The sequence below is a fragment of the Natrix helvetica genome, assembly GCF_964273705.1.
Source record: "Natrix helvetica genome assembly, chromosome: 6".
Classification (NCBI taxonomy): domain Eukaryota; kingdom Metazoa; phylum Chordata; class Lepidosauria; order Squamata; family Natricidae; genus Natrix; species Natrix helvetica.
Window position 1 is genome coordinate 63,535,811 of NC_138553.1, and position 25,184 is coordinate 63,560,994.

Genomic DNA, 25,184 nt, shown 5'->3' on the forward strand with positions numbered 1-25,184 from the left:
CCTGAAAGATCTGCCTTTCTTCTTTTGAACAATGTCCATTCTGAAATTTATAACCACATGTTTGCACAATTGTTCTTGTAAACATGCCAGTTATTTAATAATCCCAAAGCTTTGATTATTCAGGTTTTTTTATCCTCCACTTTTATCTTTTGTAGGGGATAATAAAATTGTATTCAAATGCTACCTTCAGAAGAAAGATGTTCTGCAAAGCTGTAGCAAAAAATAAATCTGCTTTCTAAACTTGAAATTTCATTAATTATCCCTCCACCCCAGTTGAAGCAATCTTCATTTTACTTCCCTTCATCCGGAATTCCATTTCAAATGTATTTAGTTTGGTCTTCTATGTCTGCCTTTATAAGTCTCAGATCATGGGACCCTTGTGTTGAACAAGCTGTTTGTTATAAATGGAGCACAGGATTTTACATGCTACTTTGAAAATCACCAGTGTTGATTAAATGGTATGCAGCATTCATGTTCTCACTTATCAACAATGAGATTATTATTTTACATAAATCACCTGTTTAAGCAACAGATTGCCATGATCAGAAATATGCACCACTTCTTGTTAATTTGGTAAAATATACTGCACAGGGCAGAGGTGAACAATTTGTAGCCCTCCAAATATTGATGAATAACAGCTCCCAGCACCCTCATAACTGGACAAATTTCCTAGAGATGCTGTGGCTAACAGTTCAGTGGTATTGAGCGTGTCACAAATTGCCTACTCTAGGGTAATGCCTTTTTTGCTAATTTAGTACTCTATTGATATAGTGAACCAATTAACTTTGACAGATGTGGTCCAATTCCCTGCAATTTACTAGGTGCAAGAAACCTACAGCAATAGCATTTAGACTTATACACTGCTTCACAGTGCTTTACAGACCTCTCTAAGCAGTTTACAGAGTCAGCATATTGCTCCCAACAAGCTGGGTCCTGAGGTCAGGCTTCTGTGCCAAATTTTGTCAGAATAAAGTGGACTTGTGGCCGTTCATTTAACAATGGATCAAAATTACAATGGCATCGGAAAGAATAGCTACTGAGCTGTTCTTGAAGTTAAACTGTCAACCACCTCCTTGTTCCTGTGATCACAGTTTTAGTGTTTTGCAACTCACTTGCATTTATAACAGTTGTAGCGTCTTGTAATCACGTGATCTCAAACTGCAACTTTTCCAGGGACTTCTGATAAGCATAACCATTCGGGGCATCTGGATCCACTGTGTGATTCACTTAACAACCATGTGACTTGCTTAAATTCTGTGATAAAATGGTCATAAAATCAGATCTGGTCACTTTATGACTCACTTAATGCTTATATCACTTTACAACCAAAATTCTGATCCAACCTATGGTCATAAGTCAAGGATTACCTGTAGCTTCCTCTCCAGGAATACTAGTATTCATGAGAAAGGGAGTCCAAAAGGACTCAGCAGGGCGTTAGATAGCCACTGCCCACATTCACCTGTGATTATTGTGATTGGGTGAATATCTTGGTTCTATGAAACAATTTTTCACTGTTGTTTCACTGGAGAAGAGCCTAATGCTGGGAAAGATTGAGGGCAAAAGAAGAAGGGGACAACAGAGAATGAGGTGGCTGGATGGAATCACCAAAGCAGTAGATGTGATCTTAAATGGACTCCAGAGGATGGTAGAGGACAGGGAGGACAGGAGGAATGTTGTCCATGGGGTCACGATGGGTCAGACACTACTTCACAACTAACAACAACATGAAACAACTGTAAGGAAAAAAAGATCCAGTTTTCTATGTTATCATCTCATGGTTCTCAGCATTTCACTGCTTATTGTAATTCATGAATTTCTCTTTCTTGTTTCAGATTGAGGAGACCAGTTTTAAGTTTTTTAATAACAAAGCTAAGGAAGCCATACTGCACATCCCTTCTTCTGGCAGCAGACAAGATCTTCAGTTATATCAGCAAATCCTTAGACAACACAATTATAGAGTTGCCGTCATTGAAGACAGGAAGCCAAACAGAAATGAACATTTACATCTAGGTGAGAATTATTAATTATTTCCTAACTGTAACATGATTTCATGTTTAGAATAGAATAGAACAACAGAGTTGGAAGGGACCTTGGAGGTCTTCAAGTCCAACCCCTTGCTTAGGCAGGAAATCCTACACCACTGCAGACAAATTTATTTTTAGATGACTGCATATTACAGAACTGATAAATCATTTTATTTAGTTCATCAGCCCTTATTTTGGCCTGCCATAGCACATACTATCTTACTTACTTTCTAAACTTGATATTACTTCTTATTTCCAAAAACAAAAAACAACAGAGAAATCAGAAAGCAAACAAAATGAAAAAAAAAACCAAGCCAAGTTCCTGAGCAGAATCACCTTAAAAGTAAAATAAATCAAAAGTTTTAAGGAAAAGCAGCAGAGAGTTTGTTCTAAATACATCCTTTGACTTCAGTGTAATGAAGCTTAACCTACTTATATTTGAATGAATTTGCATCTAAAATGAAGAGTGGCTTGCTTAGATTCCTCCTGACCGCTGCAGTCAGTATTTGTACCTAACTTATACAGAACATATTAGTAAACAAAGATTTCTTAATATTTCAAAGAATTGTGGCAAGAATTCCACCTTTCTCTATATGGAGTTTTAAAGAAATAGCAATTCATATAACAGCTAAAGTTGAGAAATTGTCTTATCAGATCCTGACTTCTTCTCAAACCTTAGTTCAAACAAGCAATAGTCCTTTGAGGTTTAATGCCGTGGATAAATATGACTAAAGTATATTGCAGAAAGCCCAGAGTGACTAAGAATTACTGCAGCTGTTGTAACAAAAAACCATGATTTCTCATCTCAAGCTTTTATCTGGTTCTATGTCAGAAGCCTGTAGTTTATTCTTTTTCTTTGTTATAGTTTTAAATCTAAACTCTACTTGACTCAGTACAAAGTTTATGTAGGAGAAAAAAAATTGTTTCTTTAAAGACAGTTGGAAAAGTTTCATTCCTGCTGGAAGTTTGGTATCGTTGTGTTCCAGCTGATGTGTTTAATCACAAAGAAATTAGATTCTACTTCTTGCTAAACAGAATATAATTTTAAGATTAATTTCATTTTTTTCTACAGTGAATTTGCCTTAAGACAAAGACTTTTAACATCACATATAGTGCCTTTTCTTGCTAGTAAGGCAGAGTGGAAGCTTGTCCTCACTCTGGTAATCAAAAGAGTTATTGGTATAATGATAGCATCATCTCTGCTCGCTGTACTCCATTTTTCATCTGAATAAGCATTTTGTATCATGGAAAAAAACACATATGTTTCCTAGAGTTGAGATAAAATCAGGACCATTAGGATGGGATAAAATTAGGGTTGCAAAATTGTTCTGGTAATGCTATTAGTAATAACTTGCAATTCACAATGGAATTGTCTTTCTGGAAACACTAAAAATATCGTTAGGATATATTTTATAAGGAAAACATAGTCCTCTAACAAATTGTATTCTATACTATTGTGTATTTACTAACAGTTCCTCCCGCATTTTTTATTCCTTTACTTTTAGAAAATTTCATATTGTTTTTGTTATTGTTATTATTTAAATTTATATGCTGCCCATATCCCACAAACTCTGGGCAGATTGCAAATTGTTTAGAACATTAAAAGTAAGGAAACCAACAAGGGACAAAAAAAGAAGGGTTAAAGGATGACAAAACAAAGGAAAACAACGGAACGTAGTCTAAAAAGAGGCTTCAGTCATCCTTGCCAAACACCTGGGCAAAGAGCGAAGTCTTCAAGGGCTTTCAAGACATCAGCAGGGTTGGGGCTATTAGGATATGGGAGGAGGGAACCTCTTTCCAAATGACAGGCCCAGGGGTTTGCTACAGAGAAGATGCTCTTATGAGGACCTGATAGATGGCATTGTTTAATTATGGGCCATGCTGGCTCATGCTTCTTAAGCTGCTCAAGCCATCTGGAAGACATCATGTTGGGAAAGGTCAAGATAAACAAGAAGGATCAGACTATCTGCAGAAGCCCACATTTTATGCTCAGTAGTTATAAATAACAAAAAATTATTTACTGATTTTACTTAGTTAAAGTGCTTCCTATTCTAAACAAATGCTGGGCAGCTCACAATGAAATAAATAATAAAAGCGCAAGGTAGAACAGAACAAGATGGATCTGGTTACTCTCTAAAAACAAAACACTGATCAAAACACACCCAACAAGAGGCTTCATCCTAGGGCAAGGAAAAACAACCAGGTCTTCGGGGCCTTAGAGAAGGCAAACAGGTGGGAGGTACACAAATTTCAGGGCAGATTTCATGGTGTTAGCATAAGAATGACTTCCACAGAAATAGCTAAAGTATCTTTGTAAGATCAAGCTTTCCATGATCAACAATCAATTTTGCATAAGAATGACTTCCACAGAAATAGCTGAAGTATCTTTGTAAGATCAAGCTTTCCATGATCAACAACCAATTTTTCAGTTTTAGCCAACTAGTTAGTCACCTTATAGGGGAAAAGAGCAGAATAAAAATTTAATAGAGGATTAGAATCTGATGCCTCACCTGCCCATGTGAGCAAAGTTAAACCAAACAATCTAAAATATCAGCTGAATCAGCTCTTTAAAAAGCATTGTTTGTAAACTGACCAAGTGGGATGGGTAGTGTAGAAATTTGACAAATATAAAATAAATAAAATTGTGATAGCAAAAAGAAATCCATAGAAATAAGATACCAACACATTTGCCACCACATTATATAATGTATTTATTTAGCATGTGCCATATTGTTTGTTTGTTTGTTTTATTGGATTTATATGCCGCCCTTCTCCCAAAGGACTCAGGGCGGCATACAGCATTAAAAACACAAGTTAAAAAGTTAAAAGGAAATTAGAAACAATCCAAAAAACAAACCCAATTAATATAACACTGACATTTAAAAAATTAGATAAAATTAACAGGCCAGGCCGGGTCAGGGATTATGCGAACAGGTCAGGGATTATGCGAAGCTCCGGGCGCAGCTCATTCCAGAGGGAAGGCGCTCCCACAGAGAAGGCTCTCCCCCTGGGGGTCACCAGCCGACACTGGCTGACGGCACCCTGAGGAGGCCAACTCTGTGGGATCGCACTGGACGGTGGGAGGCTACTGGTGGCAGTAGGTGGTCTCGCAGGTCATATCATACATGGACTAGCAGTATATATTAACATTTTATGTAGGTTAACAGAACACAATAAAATATAAATGTTAAAAGTGCATTGGTATGTTCAAATACCAATGTCTAGGGCTCTAGGCCATTTAACCATCAAAGCATAGCATTGTTTATATTTAAAAAATTAGATACTGAACCAGAACCTGTTTACAGCCAGTCACAATGTGATCTACAGTTTAACATGGGACCCCACAGTCACATTCAGGGGAGGATGCTATGCCACATTTATACAGAGAGTCCTAGCAGACACTATGTGAGGTGCGAATCCCATTCAGGATTGTCCATTCCTGAAGTGACAGTTTAAAGCCTGACATATAGCATTAAAGTGGTGTTACAGAAATTCCCATTCCAGCTCTTAAAGGAATGTGCAATAATATTAGAATCCTCCTTAAATTTCTATCTGGCCTACAACTATGTATGCTTCCTTTGTATATGTGCTGTACCTCTGTACTTGTTACTCTTATAGTCTTATATAAACCGTACTATTTAAATAGAGCTCTTAATACAGCGTTTCTCAACCTGTGGGTCGCGACCCCTTTTGGGGTCCAATGACCGTTTCACAGGGGTCGCTGAGATCAGCGCAACTCTAAAGTTTAGACTCCACCTTGCGTTCCTTGAAATCCCCGTGGATAAGCTCCATTCTTCATTTTATTTATTATCTAGTGAATTTGTTTCTTTTCTTTTACAAATCTCTATTACAAATTTTCAATTACAACTCTCTATAACAGCGATGGCGAACCTTTTTTTGGCTCACATGCCATAAGTGGGGTGAGCGCAGGGGGGTCGTGTGCAGGTGCACCCATAATGCAATGCGTGACCCTCCCAGTGTGCATGCGCGCACTACAGGCGCGACCCCCCATTTTTGCATGCTTTTTTCACCCTCCCCAGGCTCCAGAGGCTTTATAGGAGCATGGGGAGGGTGAAACAGCCTCCTCCACCCCCCGGAAGCCCTCCAGAGGCTTCAGGGACCTTCAGGAGGCTTCCCTGAAGCCTCCGAAGCAGTCAAAACGACCCTCTGAGCAAACCGGAAATCACTTCCTGTTTGCTCCGAGGGTCATTTTAAGCGCTCCGAAGGTTTCAAGGACCTTCAAGAGGCTTCCCTGAAGCCTCCAGAGCAGTCAAAACAACCCTCGGAGCAAACAGGAAGTCCGTTCCCGAACTTCCGGTTTGCCCATAGGGCAGTTTTTTTGCGCTCCGAAGGCTTCAGGGAAGCTCATGAAGCCTCTGAAGGGCCTCCAGTGGCCCAGGGGAGGCTCTTTTCACCCTCCCCAGGCTCCTATAAAGCCTCTAGAGCCTGGGAGGGCGAAAAATGGCTTTAAAAAAGGTCACTCAGCTGGCCAGCACGCGTATGCGCACTGGTCAGCTGACAGGGCAGCGCCTCGCGTGCCCTGACAAATGGCTCCATGTAGCACGTGTGCCATAGGTTCGCCATCACTGCTCTATAATCAGTTTTCCTATTTTATTTTCAATCTTTGAGATTTTAAGAAGATGTAGTCTGTGCTGTGAAATATTAAATATTGCCAACCATAGAAAAATAGTATAAATAAGAAATGTGATTCCTCATCCTTTAGTTTGTATAAAGATAAGTAATTATTTGCTTTTATTCCAAGAGTTGTAGAAATCGGTCTTGGAGCCTAGTATTCTGTAGAAAGTGGGTCATTCCTATTTTAACAGAATCTGTTCTTAGCCCATTTTCAATAACTCTGACTTACTGTATTTATGTCACTTTCTTTGAAAGATGGATGGCATTTTGGATATAAAGATAAAAAACTGGAAGGCAGCCATGTGATCCTAGAAAAAGGTATAGCTGCTTTAAACAATTGTAAACAAATAATAGAATAAAAGAGTTGGAAGGGATCTTGGAGATCTTTTAGTCCAATCCCCTGCTCAAGAAGGAAATCCAGATAAATAGTTGCCCAATCTTTTTTAAAAAAAAAAACAAAACCTCCAGGGTTGAAGCACTCACAACTTCTGGAGGCAAGTCATTCTAATGATTAATTGTTCTAACTGTCAAGGAAATTTCTCCTTAGTTCTAAGTTGGTTCTCTCCTTGATTAGTTTCTATCCATTGCTTCTTTTTCTGCCTTATGTGCTTTGGAGAATAGCTTGACTCCATCTTCTTTGTGGCAGCCCCTGAGATATTGGAACACTGCTATCATGTCTCCTCTAGTCCTTCTTTTCATTAAACTAGACATAGCCAGTTCCAGAAATCATTCTTTATATGTTTTAGCCTTCACTAATCATCTTTGTTGCTCTTCTCTGCACTCTTTCTAGAGTCTTTTTTATATCATGGCAATGCAAACTACTTATGCTCCTGCCTGCTTTGAAGTACTTTTCCCCCCTTTGACTCCAAGTGTTGCATAGCTGTAATATAAATAAATGATCTTTATTCACAAGCTAGAGCCCACCTTACCTGTCAATGAGCAACACAGTAGTGGGAGTTACTTGATGTCCTTACATTCACTCCAGACACACATTGCATATGTACCATCCACAATACATTCATACAGAATGCAGTAAATTATTTACAAAACTAAAGCTATAAGACCATAGCTTTTCCTGGACCTCTGCTTGGTTGTATTTGAAGTCATCTGAATTAGTTATTCCAACCCATTGAAACAAGAAGCAAAATGAGAGCTCTCTGTAAGCGTGAGTTCTTTATAATTCTGGGCCACTTTTGTGTACAAGCATATCCAATTAGATTTGATATTTGTCTTTCAAATGTTTTCTTTTCAATAGATACATTTATATGTTTATCAATTAACAAATATGGAAAAATATAGCAGTATGGAAAAGAGGAAATAAGAGGCACTTTCAGTGGTAGTCATGTACACACTAAAGCAATGTTTATTGAATGCAAGCTGTTTGCAAGTTTTTTTTTTAATTTAACAATGGAGGGCCCAATATTCTAACAAAGACTAATAAAAGCATTAGGAGCCTAAAGGGAAAATGCTGGCATAGTCTGTAAACATCTGGTTACCATTTTCATTTATAATTGAAAAGCCACTCCTTTAAGCAACTGAAAGATTTGAACATAAATAAATAGGACAGTGGGTATTTTGTTCTTTTCATAGCCAGGGGGTAAAGGGAGTATGACTAGAGAGGTCACAAGAAACTCAGCCCTTATAAATAAGAAAGTCTGAGAAATGTAAAGAAATCTGAACATGTTCCAGGCATGTAAACAGTCCAACAGAGTGAAGGTTAAATAAACATGGCGCCCATTGTTCGTATACGAGTCCAAAATGTCCTTGTACCATTAACCAAGAAATCACCAAAGAAATATATTAAAATTCATTTATGAAAAAGTGGCCTACAGACTTATGCCAAAAATTGGATAAGTTATTGCTAAAGTATTGCATTAATAACAACATATCCCATTTTTGGCATTGCATTAATTGCTCCTGGAAGCAAAGTTTTGTGTTGAAAGATTTTACAAAGAAAAATACTGCTATATATATAGAGAGAAAAGCCAAATGAACAGGGAGGTTTCAGAAAAGGACATAAGTTTAGGTAGCTAAGATAAGGTGTATAATGGAAAAAAACAAGAAAATTTAAGAGTTACCTTTCATTTATTAACTACAGCCAGGTTTTAACTATATCGTTTATGCTATGGTTATGCTACAGTTATACTAAAGCTTAAAGGCATGCCAGAAATCTAATTCTTCTTCTAAGAAATATTTAAGATCAACAAGAAGGTATAAGAAATGAGCTTGAAGAAACAGAGTGGTTTAGTATAGCAAAAGGACTCATGTATATTAAAATTTTAGACCAAGTATAAAAATTGCAGGACTGGAAGAGACAAAAGCTGTAATCAAAGATGAAATACTTACAATTTAAGATGTGCAAAATGTATAATATTAGACAAAAGCAAAATGTGCTATATGCCAGCCTACTTAGAAATTTACAGTTGACAGTCAAGAAATGAAAATGATAGATAGTTTTCCTTTCTTGAGCTCAAACAGGGATAAAGATGGATTTTGCATTAGACAAATAAAGCAGGCATTAGCTCTACAGAAGGAAGGTAATAACAAACTTAGCCAAGATTATGAAGATCATTCAATGGTATTCCAGTAATAGCGCATGGTGAAATCTGGACATTGAGAAAAGGCAAGGAAAAATGATAACTGATTTCAAATTAGACACTTTGGGGGTTGCTATTAAAAGGCAGTGAAAGAACCAATCCATGGTTCCATAAAAAATAAATGACAGACTTCTTCATTAAGGGATTGATTACTAACAGAAACATATCGGTACATACTTTTTGCATATAAAATTAACAAATTATGTGCTATAAAAATGACCAGGCTTAATAAAACTTTAACTCCTAGAATTCCATGCTGCTGTTATGGCCAACTCAGTAAAGTACCAGAAATGCTGTCCTTCTAATAGCAACTCTACTATAAGTATAGTAGACTTTTTAAAAGTTAAATCCCCAAAATAGAAGAATCATTTCAGCCCTTCTGCATATTTGTAAAGTTTGTGTGGTCTCAATTTCCCTCTGCATCCAATCTAGTGAATTCTTTTAAGAATCTTTTCCCTCTTGCTTTGTAAATCTGCTGCTGCAAAAAAAATCTAAATCACATGCAACAAGCTACATTCATGCATAACCCTCAATTACGTACAAAAATCACAGAAAATGAGTAAAAAAATAGTAAGTCAAAGAAATTAAATATACCATGTAGGAAAAAAGATAGGAAAGATAATTCAATCTATTTTACACCAACACTGGTCACTCTACCCTCCATACCTTTCTATCCTTCCACTATGTCAATTCATCATTATTATAGTTAAACTTGTCATCTCTTTCTTTTTCACAATCTTGTCAACATTATCCAATGACAATTTTTATGGTCTTTCCTCTCCTGTATGGGGAAGGTTGGTATAAAAGTCCAATTGCTAGCAGATTAAAAATTAGCCATACACTGTAGCATAAAGTACCCATTAACTTACAATACTTGTCTTATAATTGTGGCGTTTTCCAAAGCATCTCTCAAGCATTCCATACATGGAAACTATTTATTGATTTGATTATTTCATTCTTCTAAACAAAAAAAGTATAAATAAGATTATTTTGCCAGCACCAAGAATTATTATTTTTGTTTTCATTCTCTTCTCAGTCTCATTTATGATATTCAATATATAGTATCATTTAGACTCTCCAAGCTTATCTTTGACACAGTTTGATATGTTGATCTTTTTTCTATCTTGCCTCTGTTTGCAGAGTTCTAGCACCCACACCAAAAGTTCTTGATAAAAAAATATGTTTCTACTCCTACAATTTGTTTTTCATCTCCATTTAGTGCCCCGTTAAACATTCCATGTGCCCTGTTCAGAAGGCAGCATTCAGAAAAAAGTTTATAATTCTACTATTTTCTTGATGAAAATATTAAGCATATCTGAGTGATAAACTGCTTCATTTATATATAATCTGGCCTTGAGCATTCAAATGAATAGAAATGCAAATCTAAATAGAATCCTAAAATTGAATAAGGTTTTGCCAGAAATTGCCAGAAATAAATACTAAAAGCCTTACAGGGTAGATGTTATGAGATGTTAACATCATACGTTGATGCTGTGAAGCTGTTTCATTCTATATCCCGTTTTGCATGACAAATTTAAACCATGTTTTATTGATTAAACTAAAGTCTTTATATTAAGAAAGTGATAGGCAGAGAGGTTGGGATCACAGTGTGAATGAGAGAACTGTACAGTTGAACCAATGTGGGGGGTTGGATTAGGAGTAGAAAGATCCAGATTCTACTCCACTCCTACCACTTTATAGATTAATAATGTATAAACATATGTGGCATTTGAAATGGGAATTTTGCAGCTCCAAACAACTCAGATAAACTCTGATGGTTGAAAATAATGTACAAACTAATTTGTTTCTCTTATGAAGCAGGTGAATAGCTATATCCTCCTTATGCTCTGTATTTAAACTGGATTTAAAGAAATCTGGGTCTATGTTTAAAGTTTAATTAAAAAAACACAAAGTAGTTTACTATTTGTCTATTCTGTTGATGAGATTATTACAAGGTGAGAAACACCGCACACACTGCATCTACTTCCTACATAAGCAAACTCCATTTTATTTCTGTTGCTATCCACCCAGAAGAAACTCACTTTATACAAGGAAGAGACTCTGAGTAAGTCTTCCCTGATTCCTTAGGGGACAAAGGGGACAAAGGAAGAGGGAAGGTCAGTCAGCCAGCCAATCAGGCTTATAAAATTTATATAATCTATCTAATAAAGCTTAATTCTACACTTCTTGTGGTGGCTATTTCTTGATCTCAACAACCTGCAAGGACAGACACTTTATAACTTAACCATCAAAAGCCATTCAGTAAACATGTTCAAATATATAGGTGTGTCCCCAATTCAAGATGAGTGATAGATTTTCCACCTGTATACAGGTGGTCTCCTCCTCCTCCCCATTCCCCTTTATTTTGCCCATTTCCTTTAACAACAATAACCCCATCAGCATTAAATGAAAGTACCATCAGCAAGAAATTAAAGCAAAACTAAAGTTTAAAAACCAAGCAAAACCCAAAAAGAAAAATAGTAGATGTCACAGTAAATATATGAACCATTGAACTTGAATTTAGACCACCCAGAATTATATTAATTACATGTCCCAAGACAATGATAAAGTCTTCAAACTGATATCTTCTCCCCATTTTTTTTTTTTTACCACAGATGAACAGCATCATTTGAATAAATATTTTCTTTTTAATTGGTTTGCTATCCTTTCTCATCACAGTTAATTCCCATTATGGTACTTTCTTTTTATCATAGATGAATTAAGTTCTTGGGACCTTCTGATTTGCCTCTCATCTAACAAAGCTGACCATGAAAATTGCTTAAATATAGTGGAATCATATCAACCAACACTACTGCAAAAGGTAGGGCTGCAAAATGACCTCCCTTTCTAGCAAATACTTAAATACTGTGGGGTTTTTTTTAACTCTGCATTTTTATTTTATTGTGAAACATCCTATCAGATGCCAGGTTTGGCACCATTCTTCGTTCTAGTACTGTCTCGCTTTCACAAGAATTTGCTGATATTAAAGCAGATGCTTTGCAAGAGTGGAGTCTCAAGTGCATTTTCTAAAATCTTTTCTTCCAGCGTTGCTGGAAGGGGAAAAACACAATATGTTTTTTCCAAAGATGTTGAAGAATGTGAATATCCATACATTGATATTGATTTCATCAGGGGAAACTGCGAGAATCATGGAATGAGATAATTATCTAGGGTTTACTAAACAGGACTTTCGTATTTAAGCTCTCTCACACATAGCCACATGGAATACTGCAGAAAGGGGAAAAATGAGACTTTTAAGCAATTTATAGGTATATCCCAATGAAGAAAGAGTAGTAAAAAATGTCCATTTTACCAGATAGATGTATGGACAGAAATTTTTGCTTGCCATCCTTGTCTTTAAAATTAAAAGGGAAAATGCTGTTTTACAAACATGTAAAACAGACATGTCCAATGGTGGGATTCAAAAATGTTAGCAACCGTTTCTCTGCCAAGTTGCTGGGTGGCTGTAGCCATGTGGGTGTGGCCTACTTGGCCTCTTACACTATTGGGGGGGAGGCAGTTTCACCCTTCCCAGGCTCCAGAGGCTTTTTCCCAAGCCTCCAGGAGGGCAAAAACAGCCTCCCCTGGGCTCCGGAGGACTTCTGGGAGGCCCGTTTCACCCTCCCAGAGTCTCCGCATGGGCTCTGTACTTACCTGACATGATGAACAGGCCACATGGAGACTCCTGGGAGGGGCAAGGTGGGTGGGGCCAGCAGGTCCTTGCAATAACCAGTTCAGTGAACCGGATGCAAAATTAACATCCAGTTTGCCCGAACCGATGTGAAGCAGCTGAATCCCACTCCGGGACATGTCCCATAGGCAAAAGTACAATTTTATCTTTGAACTGCAATAAAAAGATAGATAAATATTATGGCGCATGCTGCAGACTGAGTTCATGTTATGTGGCCAATCCTGTTCGATGCCTATGCATTTTCTCCTTCCCGAAGTATAGTAGAGATGCTGGAACGCGGGGTGGTGTGGTCAAGGGGACAAATAATAAAAACAGGATCATGATGCTGGGAAGCAAAATCAATCCAGCATGATGCATGCTAAGCCCATTTTTTACATGTGTTCTGATATCACAGGCGCTTCTGTCACAGTGGTGACATGTTTTCATCACTTAATAAAAACTCTGAATCTCTCTCTTCTAAGACACTAATCCTGCCTTAAAATGTGATATATTCATAAAAAAGGATAAAATATGTTGCTTATAATTAAAAGTAGAGCAACATTAAGATTGATTGAGAAAAATCCCTATGGAAGCTTGTGTTTTTGCCTTCAAGTCAGTGTTGCCTGCTGGCAACTCCCTGGAGTTTTCTTGGAAAAAAATCAGACATGATTTGCCATTGCCTGCTCCCCAGGACTGAGAAAGAGTGACTGGCCCAAATTAACCCAATTGGATTTGTGCCCAAAGTAGGACTAGAACTCCCAGTCTGCCAGTTTCTATTCCCATGCTTTCATCCCTGCACTAAACTGGCTCTTCAAGCTTAGCTTATGCCTAATTGATTTTCCTATTCTACTCAGGGGGATGGGCACTATTTTCCTTTATCAGTAAACCCTCCTGTAATGGCATCTTCGATAGCACTTAAAAAACAATCTTGTAAAATTGCAATAATTGGCACTTCTCTCTTCATTCACAGGCAAATGTTCTGTCTCAAATCCAGCATCTGCTTTCCAGAAAGGAAGGATTGTGCCAAATAATGAGAACATTTCCAGGTAAAATTTTGAGTTATATTAAAAAAACCAAACCATGACCTTTGATTGCATGCTCAAAGGAAGAGAAATACTGGAACTTGACCTCTGAAGATAACATAATGAATCAAGTAAAATCAAAGTTTTATTGTGCCCATGAGGCCAGCAATCAGATAAAATTGAAATAGGTAAAACTGAAAATATTGATTATGGTATTTGAAACTTGATCAATAATAGCAGAAAAGTCATTTAGCAGTTCAGATAAAAATTGAGGATTTTGCATAGCTTCTCAGCAGAATTGCAAATCTGTTTGGACTGTACCACTTTACAATGCAGGTATAATTTCTCATGATTTGGTGTTCGATACGTATATTATATGAATGTCTCCGTCCTTTAACAAACATGTGTAAAGAACACTAAACGATACCATGTTTCCCTGAAAATAAGACAGTGTCTTATTTTCTTTTTACACACAAAATATGGCTTGGGCCTTATTATGAGGGGAGGGTTTATTATTTTGGGATTGCTGGGCGGCTGCTCTCTTCTGCTCTCTCAGGTGGTGTGTACTGTTAAGATACAGTTGGTTGTGCCTTAAAATGGCTTCTACTGTACTGCCATTAAATGGCTTCTACTGTGCAGCGCAGTGGAGTTGCCATGATAATGGCTTCACAGTACTCCACAAGGGGGCTCTCACTGGTAAGTGGGGAAATCCAACATTAGAAATTACGTTTGGTCCGGACATTTTCCCCCTATAAATAAATAAATACCCGGGCAACGCCGGGTTATCGGCTAGTATTCTATAAAATCGAAGTGGCTGTAGAAATAATAATTGAATAGTAATTAGTAATTATAGAAATTTAAAAAGGAGAAATTTTCTGTAACCTTCACCTTGAAATAATGCAGTTTCTTTAAGCATATGAATCAAACAGAATAACAATTAGTTATGTATCATGTCAGTAAGGTTAGAAAAGTCATCTTCATTTCAGTTAATAAAAGGTTGGAATAAAAGCAGCAGAAAATGTACCAGCCAAGATAGACCTACGTGGCTTTTCAAAAGGCAATTATACTGTTTCTTTTTTCTTTGACGAAGCTTCTTGGATGAGAAGCAAAATGTTTTCCTTTTTTTCCTCAAGGAAAAAAAACCCAGTTCAAATGGCCTTTGGAAAAAGCATCTTTGAGATGACTCTGACCTGAATGATGAGAATCTCCACAGATATCTGCTGTGTGTGTGGTTTTATCCTTCAAGTGAGAAACAATCAAGAGGTGCCAGTACAGAACAATCTGTGCCAGATCTGGGACTGTTCTGACCATTGTTAAGGCCAGTCATAACACTGAGGGGTGGGAGGAGTAAAGTGACCGGGCACATTTAAAGAAAAAAGAGAACCATGAACATTCTGAACTTGGGATGACTTATAAAATCTAATGCACACAAGGGTTTCTCTATTGTTGCAAACACACAACCATTAAAAAGAAATCTTAGAAAGAGGCCTTTTCGTAGGCCAAGCTTATATCCTGCATATTTTTCAGGATGGTTTCGAAGACAAGTTAAAAATTAGAATAGACATTTAGTGTACTGTTTATTATTTATGTCTATAATGCTATACAGTATCTTAACGCTTGTATATACTTAACAATGTTCCTATGGTTCTATTTCCTATCTTAAGAGCTCTAACCTTCTATGCCAGGGGTTGCCAACCTTTCGGACCTCAGGGACCATTAAATTCATAATTTAAAATCCCACAGACCACTAATATGAATTTTTTAAAAAGATAAATCGTATTTAGTGCAATATAAAAATGCAAATAATTTTTCTGCAGACCACCAAAATTTTCTCACGGGCCACCAGTGTTCCACGGATTGGTGACCACTGTTCTATGCTATATATCACTGTGTTCTATATTATAATCAGTTGTGACTATCATTTCCACTGTTTCTTGTGCCTACTTTTTCGTTCCTGCCTTATCCAGACAATTTTGTCATTTGTATATAAGTCAAGTTGCTACTCTCCATTTTTGTGCTACAATACTCTGTCTTGCTGTGAGGCTGCTGCCCAGTGGAATTCTGGGCATTTGATAGTTATTTTGTGTTAATGGGTAGAAGATAGATTGTTGTTTTGGATCTGGTGTTAAGATCTCTGATCACTTTGCAGTACAATTAGTACTCTGGGCTCTCACACACTAGTTGCCAATGGTCCAGGACTCCTTACATAATTCTCAGTATGCAGAGTTTATATGGTAAAGTAGCTGGTGTATCCAGTGTCCAGTACCACCACTGCTAATATTTTTGGTCACTGTCATAACCTCCATTGTCCATCCATTTTTGGCATCTTCCTTGAGATATGCTGCTGATCTTCAGCAATTCTTGGTAATGACACACTTTACAGTTGACAAAGCTCATTTTCAAGAGGCCAACGTGCCATAATCCATGGGTTGGGATTCTGCAGAAGTGAAAAAGGAAAGAGTGACGTGGTATTTTCTTACCCTATGTGCCTTTCATTTTAGAGTTATATATGGCCTTTCTTGAGGGAACCTTGCTCTTCTATGTGACGTTAGTTTTCTTATACTATATTTGTTTCAGGTTCCTCGGGGCCCTGCCAATGACCTCAGTATAAAAATAATCTCTTTCTGCTTTTTTTCTGAAAGTATTTCTGAGGGGGGAAAAACAGCAATTTTTCTTTCTCTCACATACACAAATAGAAGCATATGGTAAGCCTGCTGCTTACTTGGCTGCAAGACTTGGTACACTCCCTTAGTATTGCCTGGAGAGAAATTTGGCTCTCTGTATAGAATGTTTGCGTCATCAGCAGAGCCTCGAAATGTCTGGAGGGATGCCACAGATCCTGTATTTCTCTTCATCAGTAGTCAGTCTTACACTTCGATTAGACAGAATTTGGCAACTGGCAGATCGATGTTGTTCTAGCGGCTATACATCTGTCCTCATTTTTTTGGGGGGGAAATTATTAATAATGAAGCAATGCTCTCTGATTTCCCCTCAATTTTGGTTTTGGTCGGATGATCATATAGTTTCATCTTCTTTTTCCCCCAGAAAGAGTGTTCCCAACAACAGGTGGCTGACCACAAACAACTCTGAGGTGTGTCATTTTCAGCTGCATTCCTTTTAAGGGTTGGACAATCAACAGCTGACTGTACTTTGCACAAGGGGATAGGTCACTCTTAAATATGGGGTCGACCTAAAAAAAAATCATTGGAAATATTCTGCTAAGAGAGAACTGTATGCGCATTATACTGTATGGATGGAGTCTAATAGGAAGCAGTTATTGGTAAAACATGTTCAAGTAACCGCAAGAATAAATGCTTTATGATCACATCAGATATGCCAGTTTTACTATAAGGAACCCATCTTCGCATACACACACATATAAACATGCACACAACATGCTGATTGTATAAATCAAAACAGAGGACAAAGCTACACATTAAGAAATACTGAATCTGCATTCTGTTTTCATAACAAAATGTTTTTAAAAGGGGAATTGCAAACAGTTTATGCAACCAACTTCTAAGTGATAGAACTAAGAACTAAATTTTATAAGTTTATTTGTACTTACTGTTTAGAATTCATAGGCTAATCCTGGGAACTTTTCAACATCCATTTTCAGAAGAAAGGAAGTTCTAAGGAATTTCTATTTACTGAAATCATAATGGAGTCTAAAAAACAATTATGATTCAAACGTATTGCTTTTTCAAAAAATTATGTTGTTTCATTGTATCTGAAAACTGAATGTTTTTATCCCACAATGAGTGTTTTGTGGTCTTTTATTGTAACCACGTTTAAAACCAAGAAAAAATTAAAACTGTGCTATAGAACAGTTCTTATTCACTAGATAATTAAAGTGTGGTATGTGTCATGTTTTTTTCAAAAGCATCGCTTTATGTTTGTATAAATGTACTTTTCTTTTCATTGTTTTCTTTTTCATAGATAAGCTTTTTGCTTCTATTCTTTCAAAAATATACCAAACCATTTTTGGCCTTGCATAATGTATATTGCTTCACAGCAAGTTGGGCAGCAAACAAATTTTATATGTATGTATGTATGTATGTATGTATGTATGTATGTATGTATGTATGTATTTGTGTTACAACCCCTGGTATGACTAAATATGGGAGGAAGGTCACCACTCCCTCTTTCTGTCCTTCGGCTTATCACAAAGACCATGCAGGCAGAAAACCATATTTTTATTTTTACTGTTGCCTTTTTATATTTGTGTTGTAATTGTACTGATAAATAAATAAAGGGAGACTAGGATAGATCTATATATATATATATATATATATATATATATATATCTCACCGTGGATAGATCTATCTATATATATATATATCTCACCGTGAAAGACCGAAATTGGTGAATGTCGACATTCACCGGTGAATGTTGGTGAATGTCGACATTCACCGGTGAATGTCGACACATACCAATTTCGGTCTTTCACTGTGACATATATAACGAGTCGGCGTAACGCTTTACTTTTGCTTTTCAATTCGCGGCGTTCTAACCGCGGCGTTCTAACCACGCAGGATCGCAGGTTTTTTAAAAAAAGAACTCCACGAACAGAAGACGCTTAAAAGGAAGCGAGGAGCCGAGGTATTAGGGTAAGGGTGTCGAGAGGATAAGGACATACACCAAGCGACTATGTGAATGTCGACATTCACCAGATTTCGGACTTTCATTCACCGGTGAATGTCGACATTCACCAGATTTCGGACTTTCACAGTAACATATATATATAGAGAGAGATAGAGATAGAGAGAGAGAGAGAGAGAGAGAGTATATATATGTATATGTATGTATGTGTGTGTGTGTGTGTATGTGTGAATGTGTGTATGTGTATGTATGTATGTGTATATATAGATTGTCTTGGCAACGTTTCGGCGAGGTCCCACTCGACAGCCAGCCTGAAGATGTTACAATCTTACACGGGAAAAGACCCAAATACAACAAGACCAGCATATATATATGCTGGTCTTGTTGTATTCAGGTCTTTTCCCGTGTAAGATTAATCTTACACGAGAAAAGACCCAAATACAACAAGACCAGCATGTGTGTGTGTGTATGTGTTTGTGTGTTGCATTTGTGCTGATAAATAAATAAAGGGAGACTAGTATAGATCTATTTCAAGCTATTTAGCTCTCATCAGCTAGCCATACCCTTACTGGGAATTGAACCAGGGCTGTATTGCATATTAGGCAGATGTGTTAGCCACTAAGCCACAGACTCTTCTCTTTTATCAGCTAAGCCAGGGAAATAGGTATGTATTGACACAATACATACATACATACATACATACATACATACATACATACATACATACATATATAATACACACACACAATATAAATAGATACAGATACAGATATGGATATAGCAGTAGTGGATTTTCAGTTTTTTTTACCACCAGTTCACTTGTGTGCTTGCGCACATACGCAACACTCCTGTGCATGCACAGAAGCATCCGGGCAGGTGGGCAGAGCCTCCCACCACCGCTACTACTGGTTCGCCCAATGCGGGCCGAACCGGGAGCAAACCACCTCTGGAATACATATATATATAACACCATAACTTCACATATTTTCAGTGTTCCATATAAAATATATGTCAATGTAACCATGAAGAATACTCCTTATAGACACTGATTAATGTAGTTAATTTTATAAAGTTTGGGGGGCTTGATAAATTATTTCATGTATTTGTTTTTAAAAATGATATACTGAACGTTCACAAAAGTTGGTTCTAGCCTGGCTTACAAAAGAAGTTTGTGTAAAGCTAGTGTAATGAAAGTGATAGTATGTACAATTCAAAAAAACCCAAAACTTACAAATAAAGTCATTTTAATTCTAGCTTGTAAACAGTTACATTGTTGCCATAATTTACTCGTAGTATATATAGTGTTTGGTGACATCATCAATTGTCAGAATTTCTGGATGCAAAACAGTATCATCCTTAAGAATATTTCAAGATAGCAATCAGCATTTCCCCCAAGCAAAGCCATTTAATGTTGTTCCAGAATTTCTATACAATGTACATAAATCCCAAACATCATATATGCTGATTGTATGGGATTAATAATAGTTATAATTCCAACCCAAAATTTGGAGAAGAACAGGTTGAGGAAGTTTAACCTAAACAAACCATTTTGAAGAACCCGAGAATCCTTGTTCTAAATTGTTGGTATAGTATGGATTAAATAATTAATCAAGGACATTATTATTTTTTGAATCTAGTTTGCATTTGCCTTAGTTTTGAGAGTTAAGTCATGCTGCATTATTCACCTCTATAAAAGAAAGAATTGAACAGTGTGTGTGTGTGTGTGTGTAAGGGGAAAATTGTGTATATATTATTTTTGACCATAATGGCCTCAACAATGGAAACATGGAAATGGATGGAAATGATTTTTGTTTTGTATCCTGGGAGATTTGGTGAAAAAATTCTTTTTTAGATTGATTAGGTCCATCCTTCCACTTGCATATTTTTTGGTATGAAGGGAGTGTGTGTGTGAAAACTACACATTGGTAGGGTTTTTTCGTCATATCTGGGGAGCAATTCCAGAGGGTTTTGGAGGCTTGAGTAAATGATTTGGGTGCTGCCTATGTCTGCTGATATAAACGAATGGTTATAGTATTATATAGGTTATGCATCTGAATATATGCGTGTAGTTTATATGTATCCACTCTGGAACACATACAGGCAAAGTGACTTTAATCAAGTGTTACCAATCAAGTGATTCCAAGAAACTAGATCAAATTGTCATAACCACCAGAAGGCATGGATGTATTTTGAAATGGTGAAGGAGGATTTTATTTCTGCCCTGTAGCCAGTCTCCCAAATACACCAATGGCTTCTTAAGTCAGGACATCTTTCCAAACATTTAACTCATCCAGCAGTTATGCTGGAGCCATTTTAAGATTAAAGGGTAAGAAGTGCTAAGTGAGGAAGAAGAATATATTTTGGCATATCTGTCACTGGTGGTGGAAAATATGACAGTGCATACTTGTTATCAAAGGAAATTGCTTCATTTTCTGAAGGCAGACAGTGTGGTGAAAAGCAAAGCCAGATAGACAATATCTACATTAATGGATGACTGGCGATCTCTTATGGACCTTTTGAGTAAAAATGAAAGAAAAATGAACTTGTGATTTATGATTTAGGTAAGTTAGATTATAGAAAGAACAGTAATAAGATATACAGTAACTTCAGAGAGACATGTTATAATATATTTGTAATTATAACTGCTGTGAAGAATATTAAAAATCAGATTTTTATATCTTTTCTATTTTTCTTCAACTTTTTTCTTTCCTTGCACTTTTTTCTTTTTCTTTTCCTGTTTTCCTTATAGAAAACATTGTATCCTATTTTATTAGAATACTTCTTACTCTGCTTAATCCATGCATCCAAAAACCCTTTCGTGATATAAACAGACACTTTTCACTGTTGGATCTCATTAAGTATTCTAGCGTTTTCTCAAATCTAGTTATCTGGAAGTTTTTGTTTTCTATGCATCTTCAGATGTAAGACATGTAACTCACCTGGAAGCACTCAATCCATACTGAAGACAAACCAAGATGAATTAAAGCTGTTAAAGGAAATTGCAAAGGTGTTTTAGGGTGCTAAGATGGCACATTGAAAAGACGCATAGAAACTCATTTTGACAGAATAATAACTACATCAATAGCATTCGAAACACAAAACCAGTTGTATATCCAAGATTATTTTTTTTTAAAAAATATCTGGTCTTGAACTGTAATAAAATGTTGGTCATTCATTGTGTGGAAATGGAAAATATTTTTTATTTCTCCTTACCTTTTTCTAATTTTATTTATTTATTTTACTGTTAAGATAATGAAATGCAAAGGAAAAAAGAAGGTAGTTTTAAAGGATTTCAGCTCTGATTCACACGTTAAGGCATATGCAGTGAATATTCTCTGCTAGATAAAAACAATGAGATTTGTAGGCCAGCAAATCTTTTAACATATTTATGCAGGTGAACCTAAATAACCCTTATTCTATTCAGTGGCTCTTAATGCATTTAGAATTTTGCCCTTGAAATATTTCAGTACTCATGAATGCAACCAGTGCAGAAATTATACATTTTGCTTTTATAGAAATCTGAATGTGTTGAGGCTTTTCAAGTTTGCGCTCTGTTTGATTTCATTCCCACCCACCTGCACCCCATTGCACTTATCCTGAATCTCACTTTTTGCTCACCATCAGCCTCAAATCCTAGATCCAGCCAGGAAGAAGCATGCAATCAAACAACATAGCTCAGGAGTCTCAAGCTCAAGACTTGTGGGCTGAATCCGGTCTGCAGGGTGCTTAGATCTGGCCCATGGGGCTGCCTTGGAAACAGCAAAAGACTGGCCCGCAGTGCCTTTGCCAATGAAAATGGAGCTCAGGGCCAGGGTGGGCATGGCTAGCTCAACATCACGCTTGTCGGGGTTGGGGGCTCATGGTGGGTGAAGCGCTCTGCAAGCAAAAATGGTCTCCCAAACTCTGTTTTTACTGACAGAGGGTTGCAGGAGACCATTGCAGAGCAAACAGAGCTCAGGAGTCCATTTTTGCTGGCAGAGCACTTCGTCCACCACAGGTGCCCCCGACAACAGTGATGTTGAGCAGGTCATACCACACCTGGCCATGCCCCCCCTGTTCCCCCCCAAAGCCAAGCACAACCCCGATGTGGCCCTTAATGAAATCGAGTTTGACACCACTGATATAGCTGATCTCTATATGGGACTTTCCTTAAGTAGCATTTAGAACTTCAGCTAGAGCAAAATGTGGTAGAACAGGCAGTTAGGGATGCTAATTGCTTGGTGCAAGTGACATCTCTACTCTGTGATGTGGATTGGCTACCAGTATGCTCCCAGATGCAAATCAAGGTGCTGGCGGTTCATTGGTTGTGACCAGGTTACCTATGAGACTGTCTCTCCCTGTTGATGTCTACCCATCCTATTAGATCCGGCAGCAAAAGCAGACTCCAGGTCCCACCCACAAGAGAATGTCCTTTAGCAGGACCTCCTCCCTATGATATCAGCCTTGTCCCAACCATGCTAACCTTCTGCAAGACATTGAAAATGCGGCTTTGCAATCAAACATGAGGCCATGATCATGTTTCTTGGTCTTGGTTGTGTTAAGTGAATGTTCACAAATGCTGTATTATTCAATGCTATTTCTGTTGTTCTAAAATGTGGTTGTTTAGTGTGTTTTTATTCTATTTTTAATTGTTAGTCCCCAAAGAGTCGTTCTGAATGGACAGCCATGTAAATTTATTTTAGGATTTAAAGATCATATGGAAAAGATTTTTAAAAACCCCATACAAAATACTTGACTGCTGATGAGTGACAGAAAAATGGGCATGTCTCCTATCTTGCATTAGCGAACTTTCTTGTCTCTCTGACAGATGCACAGCTTTGGCAATAGAATTCACATTAGTTCATTAATTTTCCAACTATGGTACAGAGTATATGCACACTATGATCTGTGTGTATATAGCTGTCAAATTACAGTGGAATGCCTGTGTGCTTGGATGCTGTTTGTATCAAAAGTTCTTAAGTACTCCCTAAAAAAATGTAAAAGATTTGCTTTCAGTTTCCATAATGAAATAAAATAGTTTGCCTTTAAAACCAGCTCAGCATGGTGTGGTCTCTTGTTAAGTAATGCGAATAACAGGAACAGCTTGATCAGCTTGATCTCTTCTTTCCTTAAGACATTCAGAAATGTCTAAAAATGGCCTTTGCTTGGTTAATAAAAACCACACCACAAATGAACAAAAAAGGCTGCAACATAAGAGATGGGAAGAAAAGGGAAACCACACCCCCTATTGGTAGATCTCATAATAGTTTTGGTATTTCAAGGAAGACAAACTCATCTGTTTACGCTTTCACGGACATGCTCATGTTGTTTACTCAGCAAAAATAACAAACTGGGATGTCACTGTTATTTTCAAGGATTTTTTTTAAAAAAATCTCAACTCTACTATTCCTTGGAGATCTCCAATTCAAAAAATCACCAAGCCATGGCTTTCTAGCGTCTCAGTTCTGACAAGATCATCCAAACATTGTCTCATTCAAGTAACTGACTTTGCTTATAATCAAATTTAGACCCTACACATCTCACTACCTAAATGGTTCTGGGCAGTTTACAGATACTTTATCAATGTTGCACCAAAATATTGTATGTTGTTGAAATCTCAATTGGCAATGTTTCCACAGCTGTATTAGAAAAGAGCCAATATTTTTATTTAATGTTTCAACATTTTGGGTGGTAAACAAAGGTGTCCTATTACTACTACATCAATACACTGTATTTACAGCCCAATCCTATGCTTCAAATTAAATCCAATAGTTTTGTGGAGAGATGAAATGGAATCTAGATATATTACATTTTCTTTAATGTTTATGTTGTAACCAAACATGTTGTATTTTAGGATATGGCTTTTTGAAATCACTAAGATGAATTAGCAGCAAGTATCATTTCAATTGTCAGTATCCTATGTTTCAAACTTTATCTCATTTATGCTGAGAATATAACAAATGAAGTCTGATAAATGCACTGATTATGTCATATGCAGTGACGTGCGGTGAGGTTTATGACTGGTGAGGCTGGTGACATCATCAGGAAGGCGGGGAATGGGATCAGGTGTGCAGGAGGCTGAGGCTGCCTCAGCCTCCTGCACACATGGTCCCATTCCACGCCTTCCTGAGTCAACATGAAGGGGACCATGGAGCGTGCTCTGCGGTCCTGTGGCTCGCGCTCTGCGGTCCCCTTCATGTTGACTCAGGAAGGCAGGGAATCGGACCATGTGTGCCTTTTCCCTTTTTTTTCTTTTCATGATGAGAGCGGTGAGGCTCTGCCTCCCCTGCCTCCCCTGACCGCACGTCCCTGGTCATATGTATATGAAAAAGTTAAGTAGGTATACCTGTTATATTTTGAATGGGGCAACACAAATGATCCCATTTAAGACATTGTGAGATATCTAATTGGAATAGCAGATGAATTTATTAAACATTCATAAAAATCATAAAATTAGAACCTATCCCTGTTTCATTTTGATTCCACCTCTCCAACCTAATGTGATTTTTTTTCCCCAGATATGCATCTTCCAATTATTTCTTCCGCTTGTCCAGAATCAAAAATTCTATCTCTTCATACACTCAAATTATATGATAAGAATGAAAGGCTACGTTTGATAGAAACGTTACATCAGCCAGCCAAGGTTGTTCACCA

The 25,184-nt window shown here is 37.2% G+C and overlaps 1 protein-coding gene across 1 annotated transcript in view; it reads left to right on the forward strand.

Annotated features, from left to right (window-relative positions):
- CPED1 (cadherin like and PC-esterase domain containing 1) overlaps positions 1-25,184 on the forward strand; it is a 94,677-nt gene that overhangs the window by 19,848 nt on the left and 49,645 nt on the right. Inside the window, exons 3-6 of the mRNA XM_081958410.1 lie at positions 1,833-2,010; positions 11,971-12,077; positions 13,897-13,972; positions 25,049-25,184. Of these exons, the coding sequence (XP_081814536.1) occupies positions 1,833-2,010; positions 11,971-12,077; positions 13,897-13,972; positions 25,049-25,184 (497 nt within the window). The remainder of the gene's footprint in view (positions 1-1,832; positions 2,011-11,970; positions 12,078-13,896; positions 13,973-25,048) is intronic.